Genomic DNA, 17,506 nt, shown 5'->3' on the forward strand with positions numbered 1-17,506 from the left:
ATTGCAATTCATTTGAAAAAGTTGGCGATTTATAAATACAGAATACGTGATGCAGCACTGTGACTGTGCACTGTGAGTGTTTCATACCAGAAACCTGACTGCATGACAGTCAAGAATTTCAGAGTCTCTGGATAACTTCACATTTAATTGACCCTAAAAAAAAAAGAATGCCACAAGGCTATGGATATGTTTTGACTCTGAGGATACAGTAACACACTTTACAATTAAAAACAAAACCACCGAAAATACCCATGTGTTCTACCTAATTTGTATCAAGTCATGGTGAAGTTACCCAGAGACAGTGAACTCACTTGGTAAAGGCTTTCTTTTTTGCATAGTGTTTGCCAGTGCAAATTAACTGGGCCTCATTCGCAGTATAGTTTGATCAGTTTCTTTACACATAAAGAGAATAGTGTTCGGCAAAGATTTTGGACTGCATGCCTTCATGGGAATTTTTTTAAATCTTCAAAAGTACATTTATATGACTGAATTTGGTTCTATTTCCAGAATTTGCTCTATTTGGTCTGTGGTTTCCTAAGAGACTTTTGCTTGATCGGTCTGAACTTCTTATCTTCATCCTGTTTTTTTGTCATAGTCCTCCTCCTTCATATGTAGAAAGGTCAAAAGAACCTTAATGTTATATTTATGTCTGCACATGGTTCCTTGTGTGTGTGTGTGCAAGAGTGTGCATGTCTGATCCAAGAGGGAAACTCCCTGTGATAGCTCAGCAGTCAGATCAATGTTTATTGCTTCTGCTGCTGCTGTGTGTTTGGCTGCGTCTGTGTATTATGAGTTTGTTTGTTGCTGTGCATGGGTACACAGTGTCTACACTTGAGTCTGTTTACTAGTAGTTGTTGATTTATATCCACAAGGGCGTGTACAGTATGTGAGTTTAAGTGGATGTACTTTGACGTGCATTTGTATGTGTGTCAAGGACTAGGTAGTACCTTGACAGACCAACACTTAAAGCAAGAAACTATTGTTTTACTGTTGTCTAAAGCAACATTTCTACAGCAGATGCTGCAGTTTGGCTGGAGGTAGGAATTATCTAAAAAACGGTGGATGTTTTTGACTTATATTTCCTGAACATTTTCCACAGTGATATTAAGTAACCAATCTAAATGTGTTCCAGAGTTTCAAGTTTAGTGATGGTTACACTAGAGTGTATCAAGTTTGAGATGATATTGATGATAATGATTAGATAATATTGTTGTTTAGGACAGTTTTGTCAATATTTGTGGACTCTCTATGTTGTAGGATAAGTAAAATATGCAAGTGTCTTTATTATCTTAAATTGGCTGTGAGATCTCTGAGGAAACTAAGTAATCCATTTGTTGTCTTTATAATCTCTCTATAGCAAAGTGTAATGTTTAGGATGTTGTGTACGACTATATTTATAGGTTCAAAAGGCAAATTTTTAACAGTCCTTTGACTCGGGCTGTTTGTGCTGCACCTGTTTGAGTGCCCTACATACTCTAGGGGGAAGTTGTCATCAGCTCTAAACGTGTCTGCACTTTGTAAGAACAGCGTGCGCACGTATACATGCACTTGGCTGGCGAAGAAAGACAGCCTGGTCTTTCTCCCCTTTGCTTGGTATGAATAACTCGTGATTCAAATAACAACCCCGGTATCGAAAAACCTTTGCCCATTTTGTTTCATATTGATTTTTCAGTACTTGACCATGAGTCAGTTATTGGTCGACTTAGAATGATTCATATTACACAGACATCTGACTGAATAAGACTCTTCACATATTGATTTGGTTCTGGCATCAGGAGAACCCCTTGAACGTTTGATTTTGTTATACCTGTAATATGCAAATCATGATGAATGATATGATAATTATGGATGTGGAGGAAGTGGATGACAACTGAGGTAAGTTTGCTCTTGATCTTATTAGAGGTGTGGCAAAACAATCTGATTATGACATTAACTAAGTGTTTGTGTTGTTTTTCATTTTCAGACATAAAAATGTATGATTTTATGAACCATATGGTTGCAGATATCAGTTTAAAGGCTAAAGATAAAGTACTCAACATTTACATTCATATAGTGTGAAATGGCAGACTTTCAGAATATTAAACAAGCTGCACTAAACCTCTGAATATTAGCCCCAGTTGAGTCTAAGTCCTTTTTTCAGACAGAAAAAATATTTCATCACACATGAAATACTGAAACGTACATGCACTCACACGTTTTCTGTCTGTCTTGATGGCATACTATTTGTTACAGCAGAAATGCCACGAAAACGGTTAAAAAGGATGTTCAGCCAATCTACTTTGTTCGCCACCACATTTAGAAAAGAATCCATTTACATGCATACACACCCGCAGGGTATTTGTATTCAGCATGCATTACAGATGAGTAAACCCATGCATAAAAATCACAGGGACACTCATGGTCAATTAGTCCAGGTTCATGTTCTGTCAGTCTCACAGTAGGAGTGCTGCATGTTCGCTATTATTCATTAGTGTTTCTCAAACTCGTGTTCAGAATCCATAACGGGTCAGGGGCCTTTTTATCTCATGGCTCCACAGCAGATTATATTAGATACACTTATCACTGTCATTGGAATTCAAGTCTTCATCCAGAAATCAATCCGAGTGTTTATCAGACTTTTCTGTTGACACTGGTGATACTGTACAGTTTATGTGAAGATTTGCAGGCAAATGTTGAGAGTATCATGATAAAGAACAATGAATTGTTTATATCTTTATTATACATTTTTTATTCATTAATTATAATTTAGGACCCATAAACAGCGATTTATGTGATTTTTTTTTTTTCCCCTTGGATTTTATAATTACAAAATTTCGCTCTTTTTAAGGAATAAATAATTATAAAACTTTGTAATCTTCCAGCTGTATGTAGCACCGTTATTGTTTCTGATCATCATCGTCTGGTCGTTTGCTTTTAATTAATCTCTCAGAATCTCTTGCGACCTTCTTGTCACTGCCTTGTCTCACACCTTTGTCTTGCCTGTGTGTCTCCCAGTTTAAAGGATGAATAAATTAACGATTGAGACCACTGCATGGTCATGAATTTCATATCACTAGTTTGAGGGTGTCTCTATTTCCACTTCAAAAGGTACGCTTGTAAAAACAGTTCTGAGGTAGAGACGAGGAAATATTGCCCATATGCTTGAAATGAAAGGCCAATTAGTTTTCAATTGTACACACACAAAAAAAACATTGAGTTATGTTTTATATTCTTCCAGTTTTTCTCCATAAAATATTCAAACATCAGTTCATGGTTTTTAAATCAAATGATAATAGTGTTTCAAGTAAGTTCAGGCAGATAGATCTTGCTGTAAAAATATGTTTTTTATGGAAATCCAAGGAGTGAATTTCTTTATATCAGTACCATGTAATAGGAGTAGAGAAGCTGACAGATGATTAAGGATGTGAACCAGATGAAAATTCACATCTTGACTATACGGTATGATATGTAGACTACCACATTTTTCTTCATTTTTTGGTTGTTATACAAGTTGCAGCTGTTTCTACAAGGTTTCTATCATAGCGCTTTTGTAAATCAGCATGTCAAGGATAGACAGTATTTATGCTTTTGATTTGTTCAGTGTGCTTTACATAAGGCCACATATTACTGTATGGGTAGTCACAGGGCATAAGGCTCTCTGAAAAACTTTCCTCCTTTTTTCAGTAGTCAAATAGTTTTTGTCATATTTCATTTAATGCAAAGACTTCTTTGAATAATGTGAAGGTCTGGACAGTAAAATGAACCATCAGTCACAACCTGTAGTCTGTCTCTCTGTTGGACATATAAAGTATTTAGTGGATTATGCTGTCTGTGTAACTGTGATAGATAGCTCACACCTGCTGCATAGTGTAAACTACAAAATTTCCACTTATTCTACTCATCCCTTCCTTCCTCTCTGTCTTATCTCTGTCCTCTCCTCCCATCTCTCTTCTGCTTTCATTTTCTCTCTGCGTTTTTCTGTCTTTCTGTAATTTTTTTTCTTGCTTGTGTGAAGAATTTTTCACTGAGCTTTTCTCTGTTCAAGCAACCTTGTCCTGCTTTGTCCTTAACGCCAGTTTTCTAGGTTTATTTCTTTTATCCTGGCTTTGCTTCATTTTTTCCCCCTTCCTTTCTCTTTCTCTCTCTGTCTCTATGCTCTCAGCTGTCTCCAAGCTCAGTCTTTTTCTGTTGTTGTCTACACACACACATACACACGCACACACACGCACACATACACAGTTCATTACAGAAGCTGTGAGGCCGGATCCACAAATCAAACTGTGTAAATAAGCAAGTTTTGTTCTGCAAGCAGTCACTGCTGTTGCCATGACTACATGTGGCACATCTCAAGGGTTACCAAGGACAACCTTTAAGTGTGTGTCTGCATATGTGTATGCATACGCAATTTTGTATGTGTGTGGTTGTGGAGGGGGGGGTAGGTAGGCAGGTTTCAGTGTGCATGACAGTTGACAATGACCAGAGCATGTCTAATTCTTGGTCTTCGGTCTATTTGATGTACATCTCCTTGCTTTATGGCATTTTACTGTAAACACTGTATGACTCATTCATTTGACCCAACAAACTGCTTAATCGACTGCTCTACCATATAGTGCGGACAAAAGAATCTGAATCAGAAAAACACCTTATTCACGCACATGAAACTTCATAGCTGATAACTAAATATGCTAGAGTGCCCAGTCAGCAGCATTCAGTGCTGCAAACCCCTTGACAGTCGCTGCCTCTGGAGGAGGGGGTTTTGAGGGGCAGAAACTATGTCCCAGTGATTTAAATAGGATCTGTGCAGTTGAATGCAGGTGAAAGTCCTCCAAGTGCGCCTGAAATGGAAAAGTTCCTGTGGTGGAAAAGGGCTGTTAGTTTATGTGGCATTCATCCCGACGATGTACAGTATGTCTACCTGGCAGCTCCAGCACCAGTGTAGAAACTGTCCATTAGTCCTTTGTTAGCAGAGATGAGAAGGAGTTTGCATGCAGTGTGTGTGCATATGTGTGTAAACAGACAGACTAATGGACCTGACTGAAATCCAAACACAGGAACTGGCAGGTGATCAGTGTTGTTTACTTCCAGAGGGTGAATTGTGCAGGCTTCCCTTGGCTGGTAGAGGGTTAGAGAGAATATGGTATGCAGGGACTGAATGATCAGGAGACTTGAGACATTCAGGATAATCCTGAAAAAGAGACGCACATTTCATTGAGGCTTAAAACTTTTATGGAGCAAGGGTAACATCAGAGTAGATGTCTCACTTTTAATCCCTCGTCTTTCTCATTCCTGTTGTCTTTCCAATTCTTTACTGGTATGAGCAGCGGCAACCTCTGCTTTCCTTTCCTTCTTCCCTCCTTCTCTCTCTTTCACACCATTTTCATATGTCTGATTGTCTTTCATTCTTCACTAAGCTAGATGCTGATACAGAATTTGAAAACGTAATGTAAAATTCATGATGTCTCTCTTCTTGTCTCTCCCCTTTATCTGTCCATCCAGAGCGTCAGCTGGCCAACAGTATGACCAGCAGCAGCTCTCTTCCTCCCAGTGTCAGTGGGATCAGTAAGGAGCTGGCAGAGCTGCGACACCTTGTTCAATTCCCTGAGGAGATTGCCTGTATCCTCACCGAGCAAGAGCAGCAGCTCTACCAACGGGTAGGAGGAACTTTCTTACAAATAAACATTATTTAAGTTTCAAAAATTATTAACCTCCTGTGTGGATGTTGTGGACAGAAAAGTGGTTTTCAGAAAAACAAAGTTTAAAGGAAGGATATGGAAGTAACAAGTAGATTTTGTTTTTAATATGGCAGTAATCACAATCTATGTTCTTTTCTCCTCTGTACTGTGCATTTATCTATAGGTCTTTCCCTTGGACTACCTCTGTTTCCTCACTCGAGACTTGGGCAGTCCCGAGTGTCAAACCAAACGCCACCCAAACCTCAAGGCCTCACTGTCAGCGCCCGCCATGCCTACCCAGAGCGCTCAGAGAAGTAACGCTGTGGAGGACCTGGTAGCGCGGTTCAACGAGGTGAGGAGTTTGCTTTAAGAAAATGTACAGTATGTGCATCTGTGAGTTTGGGATGATCATACTGATAGTCTTTTTATTTTGGTTGTGCTCCAGGAATTATATGTTTTAGAATTAAAAACAGAAAGAATAAATACACCTCTTTCTGGGTGTTTAATTTGAAATATTACCAGAGATGAAGCTGTTTCTTCAACCTGAACATACACATTTTCCCCTTTGATTATGTGACCTTTTGAAGTCTATAGACTACTACAGCTTTACGGGAAGGACTGTGATCTAGTTTAGTAGCCTCAACACAGTCTATATCTCATAAGCTGAGTTGTTATGATTAAAACCTGGAAAAGAGCCAGTGAGAATTGACTGTGCCCCAACCTCCTGAATGGCTTGAAAAACTTTTTAAATGAGGCATTAAAGAGTTGCTTTTCATGTTGATGAACACTTCTCAGCTATTGGGAAACTTCACAGTGCTTCTCCTGATGTGATGACTGTGTCCTTTCATGACCCGCCTATATGACATCATCAGAAACAGTGAAGCATGTTTTGCGATTTGACACTATGTGAAAGTTTTAGAAGCATAGCAGACCAGTAATTGTATTTATCTTCAGCTGGATTTGCCCTGTCGTATTTGCTGTGCGAGTCATATCAACTTATCAACTCATGACTGAAGCACACACTGTGTGTACACAAGTGCACACTCTCACAGTGGTGTAAATTTGCTGAAGTTACACTCCCGTGCCTTGTGTCTTGTATGGTGAGTGACTTTGAGAATAAACAATCATAACACTGTGCTGGTGAGAAGGAGAAAGTGAGAGAGAGAGAGAGAGAGAGAGAGAGATTGATTGGGAATGATGTCATCTTTAAGTTGCATGCCTTTCACATCAGCTGGTTTTCATTTAAGTCAGCAAGAGGAGAGACACACGAAAAATGTTTTCCCAAATGTGCATTGTAGCCATATATGGGCACAGTGGAACAAGAGTCAAATGACAACAGTGATTCTCCCCAAGAAGACACTGATGAAGCCCTTAAGTGGCTTCTTCTGTCAGGTAAAAAAAAGTTGTGGCACTCTGAGGAAGATGAATGGAATATTCTCTTAGCTTTGACTGTAAATTATGGTTTGGATAAGTTTTCCTGGGATGCAGATTTTGTCAGTGATGGTGGACAGTGTTATGTCCATAGACATAAAAAAAAATAATGGATGTAGTTACTGTGACGTCACCCAGTGGTTTGTGGACTCCCGTTTTGAAGCCTCGAGTTTGCATTTTGACCATCATCATCTTGGATTTTTGCAGCCAGAAGTGACCATATATGGACAAGAGGGTGTAGGTGATCCTAACTCTAGCTGTTAGCTACTAGCTTGGTTAGCATAGTGTATTTACAGTCTATGGTTAACTGTGAAGAACAGTTATTTCACCAGTGAAAAACAGGCTTAAAACCATTAAAACAAAATGCGCTTACTGGAAAAAACTGAACTTCCGATTCCTTAGTGAGTCTTTTAGTACAACCAAATGCTGAACAAGACTTTTTTAGTCAACCAAAACGTTACAATTGACTTTCATGAACTGAAAACACACTGAAATAGTGACGGCTAAGCCTATACTCTGTGAATCTGGGGTTATGCCATGGTTACGTTACCTAACCAACGTTGCTGTGGTAGCACCTTGCTTGTGAAGGCACCCACTTGTCACTCAAAGCAGCCACGCCCTTAATTGTGCATAACTTTAAGCCTTAATAAAATTTAAATGGGTGTAAAAATTCAGCCCCCATACAGTTGTCATGAATGGGAAAATTAGCTATAGATACCAAAACCGTTTTTGTATCAGGCTGTAAACATGTTTATTTCTGCTGTAAAGTTGGGCATTTTAACATGGGGGTCTATGGAGATTGACTTGCTTTTGGAGCCAGCCTCAAGTGGCCATTCGAGAAACTGCAGTTTTTGGCACTTAGCGTTGGTTTCATTTTTCAGCCCCGCAGTTTGCTGCTTGATTATGTCAATAGTAATATTAAAATGTATGATAAATTATCTTCCAATTTCTTTAATGCATTTTAATTCACTTCACTAGGCACCTGTCACATTTTAAGAAATTGGTTTCTGCTTTTTTTCGGCAACGACTCAACAACACTCGACAACTGATTATTGGCACGATTGCAGTTACTCACTCTTAACTGGGTATGGTCCCAAATAGAAACGTTCCATGTAATTAAAGTGTAACTATGCAGAAATACATTTCTGAATATGGATTTTATTCTAAATGAGCTGTTTCAAAAAGATACTACCATTAGAGAAACTATTGACTGTCATTTAGATAATAACTGATTGAGGTCTTTGGTGTGTCATAGACAACATTTTGCAAATTTAGATCTAATTTTCCCAAAAGTATCTAAGGGTTTTGATCTTGTTCATTTTCAAGCCATGTATGGGAGTGAAAGATTATGCAGTTAAAAGGATAACACAGCAAGAGAATTGGGAGACAGGGAAGGTTGAACAGTTCAGGCCCCTTTGTTGCTGTCTGCAGTGTTTAGCTTTTATAGGCACAGTATGTGCTCATGCTTTGAGTTTGTAATAGGTCTTTGTCAACCTTGGTTATGTAATTCATGTATCAAGGAGAAACTGACCCTCATAGTTCAACTAATAACACGCGTGCAGATGGAGACGGATGGACAGACAGATGGACACATACACAAACATCAAAGGGGGATCAGCTTGTACCCAGCTCCAGTTCTATGTGTGTGTGTGTGTGTGTGTGTTTGAATTTTTGTCAAGCTGATATTAATGACACTTACAGTATGCAATGTATGTGAGGGAAGCTGCTGTTTGAGGATACATTTTGCATAATTCTAGTCTGTTTTATTGTACTCCTGTCTCTTCTTTGTTCTTCTCTTCACTACATGCTCTCTCAATACCTCTTCACATCCTGTCTATTATCTCTCATTCACAACACTGAGTACACACTTTCGCTATCTGGAATATCAGAAGAGATGCCAACTCTGATGCCTTGATCTGTGGTGGCTCAAAAAGTCGCTTTGCAGGCGGTGAGAATGGTTTAGATGGCGACTGTAATTCAACCCAGTTGCTGACATGGGCTTGCATGATGTCATAACACTAGAAGTGACTGATAGCAGAGTTTCACAAAAGACACGCACATCCTGGCACGCACTGGGCAGGGTAGTTACAGATTAGAGACTGTAGGGCAGCAGGTTTGTTTGTCAGAAAGCCATATACAGTAGATTCTAGAACATGATTCAATACAGCTGAACAGTCGTAGAGCAGGACGCTGCATCGTCACCAGCTCCAAGGCTGATTTTCTGTAGATGACTCTGAGTACTCTGACAAGGGCGACAAGTGAGCAAAGAATTCCCAACTGTGATTAAAAAGCTTATTACCTCGTTACAGCGAGTCTGCTGGAGCAGCGCTAAAAGGACATGTTTATCAAGATTTTTTTTCTATTTCAATGTATAAATGTAGTTAATTCTAGACATAGTTGATGGTCGGGTTTTAAAATAGATATATAAGCGTGGTATAACACTTAAATTGTCGCTAGTAAAACAAGTCACTACATACATTGCTATTGAGAAATGTTGACTAGGTGATCAGTGTAATAGTGAATAATACATTCACATTAAGTCAACTGGTGAGTAAATCACCTTGTTAGATAGCTGTTAGATACCAACAACAATGAGGTGGCAGAAGTGCAACATTAAGATACAACATCATATTTGCTGTAGTTTGAGTGCATAACAGGTAAAAAGTGACAAATTTGAGCTTTTAACATGAGTTAACACCTAAACGTATGTTGTTATATTCCTATGTTGTGACATTTCATTCTTAACAACAATTTCACCATATGTTTGTTAACTTGTATAAGTTTTAAAATTTGAATGGTGGATTGATGCAAGTTGAACTGAAGCTGAATCTTTTCGTGTTTCTCAGTTTGAGTAAAGACATTTTATTAGTGAGTTCCAGTTTGAGATGGATTACATTTTCACAGTAATCTTCCCAAAGCCTATGCTTCTATCACACAGGAATGCTTAAGCTGGTGTGCTCTCACTCATATTGGACAGAGAGAAAATGTGAAACCTAACAAACCATAAGATCGATAACATAAGTAGATTTGAAACAATGACAACCAACTGTTTAGAGTTAAATTTAACATTTTATCAAACACTGTAGATTATATTTTTTTATGAAGTAAGTTCTGTGTATATACAGGCTCATATCTAGAATGTCTGTATATACTGTATGTTAAATGGTGTATACAGTGTATATAGTAAATATGTGTGTCTGAAGTTGATATGTGAGTATGCATGGTCTCATACCTAGTGCATGTTAATGGGTTGGAGGTGATCACTTGTTTAATCCACTGAGAGGTCAGAGGTGACACAGGAGGAAAAGTCACATTTTAACATGTTTCATCAGACAGTTTCAGTTAACAACCTCAATAAAAACTCCTTATGTGAAACAGTGTTCTTTATTGTGTGTGTGTATATGTGTGTGTGTGTGTGTGTGTGTGTGTGTGTATCTTTGTGGCTTTATTTAGTCCCTGTGAAGTCAGACTGTGGTGGGCTTTACAGATCCTTACATAACCCAGTAATAGATCTCTGGGCCAGGGGATGTTTTTACCGCCTGCAAGGGGGTTAGGGAGTTTAAGCTCTGTGTGTGTGTGTGTGTTTTTCATGTGTGTGAATACATTCATGAGACTCTAATGCATAGAGACAGACACCAGAGAGCAAGAAGCAGCCAGATTGAAATCTGATCTTTTCCTGTACTGTGAGTTTGTGTGTGCGCATGTGTGTCCAGCGCAGAGAATGTGAAAGGAAGCTGACCCTGATACATATCTGGTTCTGCCATCGTGTCTTTTGGGCGTGCTTGAGGGCAGTCAGCTCAGAGCTCAGAGACAGAGTGCAGCTGATAGATATCTGATCTTATTCTTTCTTGTGTGTATATGTGTGTGTGTGGCCAGCTGGTATGGTCGTAGACACAGGTTGCCATACCAGAATTTAAAAGAGATGAAGTGAGCACAAGTAAAACCACGCAATAAAGACTTTCAGCTGACCATCGTTTGGCTGTGGACCATATTTCCTTTTCACTGGGTTTTAACTCGCCTTGTCAGATAGGCTTGTAATAATACACTGACAATGTCAAGCAGTCATCCTGTGGTATTGCACATGAAGTCAGCCTAAAACATTCTCATGTGGCTACAGGCAGCATGTTGCACTGTTGTATTTTTTTAGAGGATATGAAACTGGAAGAGAAGGAAGGACTTTTATGGGTTTCAGCTTTACGGTGATTGTAACTGTCAGTAATATAACATTTACAATTCTGTACCTGCAGGTGAGTTCGTGGGTGACATGGCTTGTCCTGACAGCAGGATCCATGGAGGAGAAGAGAGAAGTTTTCTCCTATCTGGTCCATGTTGCTAAATGCTGTTGGAACATGGGAAACTACAACGGTGTCATGGAGTTTCTGGCTGGACTCAGGTTTTTAGAAACACAGAGACACTAACTCACATATTCTCACATTGTGTACACACATGCAGTACCAGTCAAAAGTTTGGACACACTTTCTCATTCAAGTGAATGGGAAGGTGTGTCCAAATTTTTGACTTTTGACAATTTTTGTGTGTCTTTTCCTTTGTTTGGTAATTGTTAAAAAATACATTCACACAAAAATATCACGTTTAATCCAATGACATATAATGGTTGCTTTGTCCTCCAGGTCACGCAAGGTCCTGAAGATGTGGCAGTTTATGGACCAGTCGGACATCGAGACCATGAGAAGCCTAAAGGATGCCATGGCTCAGCACGAGTCTTCTTCTGAGTATAAGAAGGTTGTAACCAGAGCTCTCAATATCCCAGGATGCAAGGTGCGTTGCTGTTTACTTTTTGGAATGGTCTAATTTGTCATGTGGGTCAGTCCTGAATTACCTCATCAAATCAATATGCATTTGTTCACGTTCACATTATTCCTTGTGTTTTTCTCTCTCCTGTCCTGACATCATAGGTGGTGCCATTTTGTGGGGTTTTTCTGAAGGAGCTGAGTGACGCGCTGGATGGGACAGCAAGCATCATCAGCCTTAAACCACCTGTTGATAACACAGAGGACTCAATAGAGGTACTGTAAACACCCACAACTATGCACAAACACACACACATATAGCTTACACAAGCAGTAGGAATCAGACATTATGTTAGTTTCATTGCTCCTGCTTCTTTTTTGTCTGTCCGTCTTTCTCTAGTTTGTTTCTGACTACAGCGGCCAGCACAACTTCATGTCACGGTCTGGTCCAGATGGTCTACATGTTCCAGAGAAAGAAGCCACTGTCAGCAACATCCTCCAGATTATCAGGTACACTGCATCCTCGAAAACATGCTTTCATAACGATCTCAAATTTTCAAATTTTCTCACATTTGACTCTCCTCTTCCTGCTCCTCAGATCTTGTAATCGTAGTTTGGAGGCAGAGGATCCTGATGATGCCTCCACCAGTCCCTCTTCTACTGGTCCATCCCCAGCATCCAGAAATAACTCCTTCAGAGACCGCTGCCGCAATCAGTCAGTACCCATATTCCCCCTTTTACTAAGTGACACTCGAGCTTTATTTATATTTTGTTTACCCGAGTTCTTTCCGTTTGCAACATCAGGTACCAAACAACAAAGCAGGGGTCACAGGGTCTCTGGTAACTTACATTAGTGTAACATCAGTGTAGAGTAGAGAGGGACAAAATGTTGCGCAAGTTGTGACCAAGCTTTAAAACCTACCATATCAAATGACACATTTGTTGCATTTGACCCAGTCCATCAAGACACTGGTACATAGTGCATGAGGCAACTGCAGTTGTTGTCACTTTATGTTTATTGGTGTATAACTGTTGTTTTTCATTCTAGCTTCTTCTTCTTCTTCTTCTTCTTCTTCAAAACATGTTTTTTGTGTGTGAAATGCTACAAGCCGGTCACTGATCTCTCCCTGTTCTTCATTCTAAATCACTCTCTGTAATATGGATGCATTTATGTCACTTTACATCTCTTATGGTGCATGCAAAGAAACCCCAAACTGTAGTTTTCGTAATAAAATACTTACCCTCATCTCAGTTTGCATGTCAGCATAATACGCAGTTTACCACTTTGTAAACATCAAAGTTTAAGCATCTTTAGCCTATTTTACTTTTGGGGGGTTTAACCACTCCTTTAAGGCAGAATGGAAAGACTCTATTGTTTAGAACTGTGACCTTTCTTGCCAAGGGTCTGTTTCCAAGATGGAGCTCTTTATTTTCCTGTTCATTCACAGACAGTGACTCATAGACAAAGTAAAAGAAAATGATCTGTTACATACAGATTTACAGTATATCAGAACTGTGAACGCTGCCATGCTGTGATCGAGTGGCATGGCTGGTATCCCACTTCTGAATAAAAGCACAATTACAGCACTGCGTCACTATTTCATAGACAAAGGCACTTGTGGACATACTACTAATCTCTCTTGGAACAAGTAAGACCACTGCTATATCATGATTTACAAGAGACTAAAAGTATTATGCAACACAGTGGCTGTTTGGTTGTTCAGTGAAACATTAGGTAGCAATTCTGAAAACACTGAACATGCCAATGCAAACTTTATGTCGTTTAATGCCAAAAATCTGTCTAATGAAGAAAATTAAATAAAATCCTTTAAACAATGTGATCCAGATACAGAATATCTATTACTTTCTACTTCAGCAATAGCATACTGCATACTTTGCATTTGCAGCACAATATCTGAGGCCAGATAAACTAGATCCTCAGATCTTTACTGGGTCATTCCAATTTTCCTTCACAATGCAGTTGTCTTTCACAAACACCAGCACACGATAATGGGTTTGTGAAGGAACACATTTGCAGATTGTTATTGAGATGAGATGATGTTCAAATAAACACCTGTGTCAAAGAGAAAAAAGATAGCAGGTTAGTTTCCTGTGAGAACAGGAAGGAACAGAGCTCTGGTACTTTTCAGGACATTTGTGGCTGTAGCTAATGACACGAGGTGGAATTTGGACACTATCATACAATATTGTTAGAAAACTCATTTCAGTGCAGGCTTGGCCTGTGGTGTTTGTACAAAGGAAACCTGGATTATCTTCACTGTGTTTCTAGACAGTTTTCTTTGACTCTGAGTTATTATATTATGTTAGAGCTCAGGATAATAACTGTACTTCATTTTGGCTAGAGGTATGGTGTTCATCTGTTTGTACTGGGATGCAGATAAATACCATCTTTCTTACTCAAAAAGGATAAGTTGTTCTTTTCCTGCGTTCTTGATATCTTTCCCACTGAGATTCTCATGATTTTTGCCTATTCTTTTCTTTTCACCTTGTAGAACTTGTGTCAAAATTTCTCTGTCCACTCCTTATTCTTCTTCTCACACTTCCTCTCCTCCTTTTTCCACTTCTCCCATTTTAGTTCCCATTCATTTAGGACACCGCAAGAATCAAACCGTGTCTTGTAAGTGGTTATAAGAGTTTCAGGAGTTTGAACATTACTGGCTAACTTTGACATATTTTGATTTGCAGTTTGAGTAGAAGCTTGTTAAGTAGTGAAGGAATTTGCAATGACAAATGCATGGTGCTTTTTTGCTTGTTCAACCACTGCACTACACTACAGGGTACATTTTTGTGCTGTTTATCTTAATGTAGATGCAAGTAGTTTCTTGATTTTGACTGGACCTCAGTGCATTTTCTAAGTAACAGTGCTTTTACGTCACTTGCTGCAGTAGTTGACAGTAAATGTAGAGACTGATGCATTCACCTTTCCTCAGGAATTCTACTTAATGTGGTTTTTCAGACCATTTTTCCCTAATGCATCTATCCGTCTACAGGTTCATGGTAGGGGACTTGTCCGATTCAGAAGGTGACCTGTCGTCTGAGCCGGTGGTGAAGGAGATGGAGTTCCAGGGGACTGAGGAGACACACAGAGCTTTCAGCCATGGTACTGAGCTCATTCCTTGGTAAGAAACAATCACACACACACACACACACACACAGTTAATTTGACAGACACTTGACAATCATTGTGTTCTGTTTTTTGGTTGTTTTTTTTTTAGGTACGTGTTGTCACTACAACCAGATGTTCACCAGTTTCTACTGCAGGGAGCCACGGTCATCCACTACGATCAGGACAGCCACGTCACAGCTCGCTGTCTGCTGCGACTACAGCCTGACAACACAACACTCACCTGGGGTAAATTATGACATTATGAAAGTTTCATTAAAACCATCTGGGTATAATTTAAAAGACATGGTTATCTCCTCTGCTGCTGCTTTTTTTCCTTACTTAGAACCACTTGTAATTCATTTTGCTATGGGTTTATTTATGTGTCCAGTTTTTGTTCTGATATGTCACAAATACATATGTTTATTGTGAACAGTATTTATAATATTTAAACAAATTTGCTCAGGAAATTATCCAGTTTTACTTTCCTTGTTGTCTGGAGTTTGTATTATTCAGACAGTTGCTTGTACATTTATAGTATATATCATTTCCAGCAGGGAGCTACTTTAACATTGTTCTCTCCAAAGGATTATTTACTAGGAGTGTGAGGTTGTGCTCAGGTCAATATGTTACGATTAACTTGAAGAATTGCAGGGAACATTTTCTTTGTTGTCAGGACATTTTAAGATGTTTATATCCCAGCCAGACAAGCCCCATTTCCTCTCTCATTATTACTCTTTAAACAAATGAAAAACATGCATATGTGATTACAAAAATCATATTTCCTGTGCCATTATTGTCTTTTAAACATATCGTAAATGTGTTTATAGGTAAATGTCATGTCTTCTGTAACACATATAATTTAATTTGGTTGTAAATGTGTGTATTTGTAGCAAGTTGCTCAATTTCCTGTGCCGTCACTCCATTTCAAACATTGTAAATGTGTTGATTTATGGTAGGTAAGCCTCAGAACGGAGGGGCTTCCCTCACAGAGCAACCGCTGGGATTAGGACAGACTGTAGTGGCAGGACTAGCAGAGGGCCTGCTGGACCTCGGAGTGGTGAAGGTTTGTTTCAAAATCAACATTTATATGGTATCTAGACTTCAAAAATCTAGATTTTTAGTCTTTTAATCTAGTGTTAATCTAGTATTAAGTAGTAGAGAGTTACATTTGTATGTTTTTTTTTTTAATCTTATAATAAAAATAATAAATGTTCTTATCTCAAGTGGTGAGTGTAGCTGTTTGATGTCTTTAGTCTTTAGGTTTTTCTTTATGTGATGTTATGTTGATGCCAGAGAAGTGAGTGGCTGCATTTCCAATATGGTCATGTACTACTCAAAACTCACTCAAAACTTGCATTGGAAGAAAATTAATTTATCTTGTAGATTTAGTAATCAGTTCTGTGTTTGAATAGCATTACAGTCATAAGTTAGATTGCAACCATAATATTGTGTTTATTTGAATGTGCAGGCAGTGTTCCTCGGTCACCAGGGAGTGGACGTCCATGCTGTGTGTTTGCAGAACAAGCTGAGCCAGATGACGGTGGAGGAGAATGGTCTCAGCCTCCTCTATGGTCTCAGTACCACTGACAACAGGTTAACACCAGCCTCCTGCTTTCTAATACAGTTTTTAAACACTTGTTCGTTGCTACACTGGTAACTGGTAAGAAGCTTGCAGTTTCATATGTCTTTTTTTCCCATATTTTATCTAATATCTTGACCACTGCCAACAGACTGCTGCACTTTGTGGCCCCCAACCAAACAGCACGAATGCTTCACAAGGGCCTGTCAGAGTTGGTGAATGCAACCAGGAAACTGAAGAAGTTTCCTGACCAAAGGTTGCAGTGGCTGAGAAGACAGTATGTCAGTCTGTATCAGGTATGTATACTCTGAACTGAATGTTTCCTTGACAATACTTTGCTTGTAAAAAATGCACAGTAGAGTCAAAGATTATATTTATCAGTATTATCAGTATTATAGATTGTTTAGATCTGCATTGCCATGCATTTGACACCAAAATAAATGTTTATCAGCTGTAATTTTTTTTTTTTTTACTGCCCTTTAAATCTGAAAACCCAATTTTTCATACACATCCCTAAAACTTTTTAAAATCAGTCTTCTTGGCTATTTTTTGTCTATTACGTATGTTTGATGGTAAAAGAGTTTCATATTGTAAGGTCAAAAAGAAGTATTTAGAACAGAAAGGATGTAAATTTGCATTTTTTGTGACCATCACCATTAAACATCGCCTGTGTGTATTTGCGCCCTTCCTGTCCATCTAATCCTTTGTGTCTGTGTGTGTCTCTGCTAGGAGGACGGCAGGTACGAAGGCCCTACACTAGCCCAGGCCATCGAGCTGTTTGGTGGGCGGAGGTGGAACATGGGTACAGGTGGAGTGGAGAAATCTGCCGCCCAGAAAAACAATCCTCTGGGTATCAATGATAAGACAAAGAAGAAGAAGAAAGTTCTAGTCAGGGTCAGTACATAGAAAGTTGAAGTTATAAATCTTTTATTTAAGAATGAAAGTTTCATTGTTCAATTCACAGTAC

The 17,506-nt window shown here is 39.0% G+C and overlaps 1 protein-coding gene across 5 annotated transcripts in view; it reads left to right on the top strand.

The window, feature by feature from the left end:
- The window catches only part of plce1 (phospholipase C, epsilon 1), an 82,812-nt gene that overhangs the window by 47,649 nt on the left and 17,657 nt on the right, over nucleotides 1-17,506 (top strand). For all 5 annotated transcript variants that reach the window (XM_042396667.1, XM_042396666.1, XM_042396668.1 and 2 more), the window contains 13 exons: nucleotides 5,476-5,630; nucleotides 5,836-6,003; nucleotides 11,330-11,475; nucleotides 11,714-11,861; nucleotides 11,999-12,109; nucleotides 12,234-12,343; nucleotides 12,432-12,548; nucleotides 14,845-14,973; nucleotides 15,070-15,206; nucleotides 15,917-16,023; nucleotides 16,429-16,553; nucleotides 16,691-16,835; nucleotides 17,269-17,433. In XM_042396667.1, the coding sequence (XP_042252601.1) occupies nucleotides 5,476-5,630; nucleotides 5,836-6,003; nucleotides 11,330-11,475; nucleotides 11,714-11,861; nucleotides 11,999-12,109; nucleotides 12,234-12,343; nucleotides 12,432-12,548; nucleotides 14,845-14,973; nucleotides 15,070-15,206; nucleotides 15,917-16,023; nucleotides 16,429-16,553; nucleotides 16,691-16,835; nucleotides 17,269-17,433 (1,763 nt within the window). The remainder of the gene's footprint in view (nucleotides 1-5,475; nucleotides 5,631-5,835; nucleotides 6,004-11,329; nucleotides 11,476-11,713; nucleotides 11,862-11,998; nucleotides 12,110-12,233; nucleotides 12,344-12,431; nucleotides 12,549-14,844; nucleotides 14,974-15,069; nucleotides 15,207-15,916; nucleotides 16,024-16,428; nucleotides 16,554-16,690; nucleotides 16,836-17,268; nucleotides 17,434-17,506) is intronic.

Source organism: Thunnus maccoyii, chromosome 20 (assembly GCF_910596095.1).
Source record: "Thunnus maccoyii chromosome 20, fThuMac1.1, whole genome shotgun sequence".
NCBI classification, from domain to species: Eukaryota; Metazoa; Chordata; class Actinopteri; order Scombriformes; family Scombridae; genus Thunnus; species Thunnus maccoyii.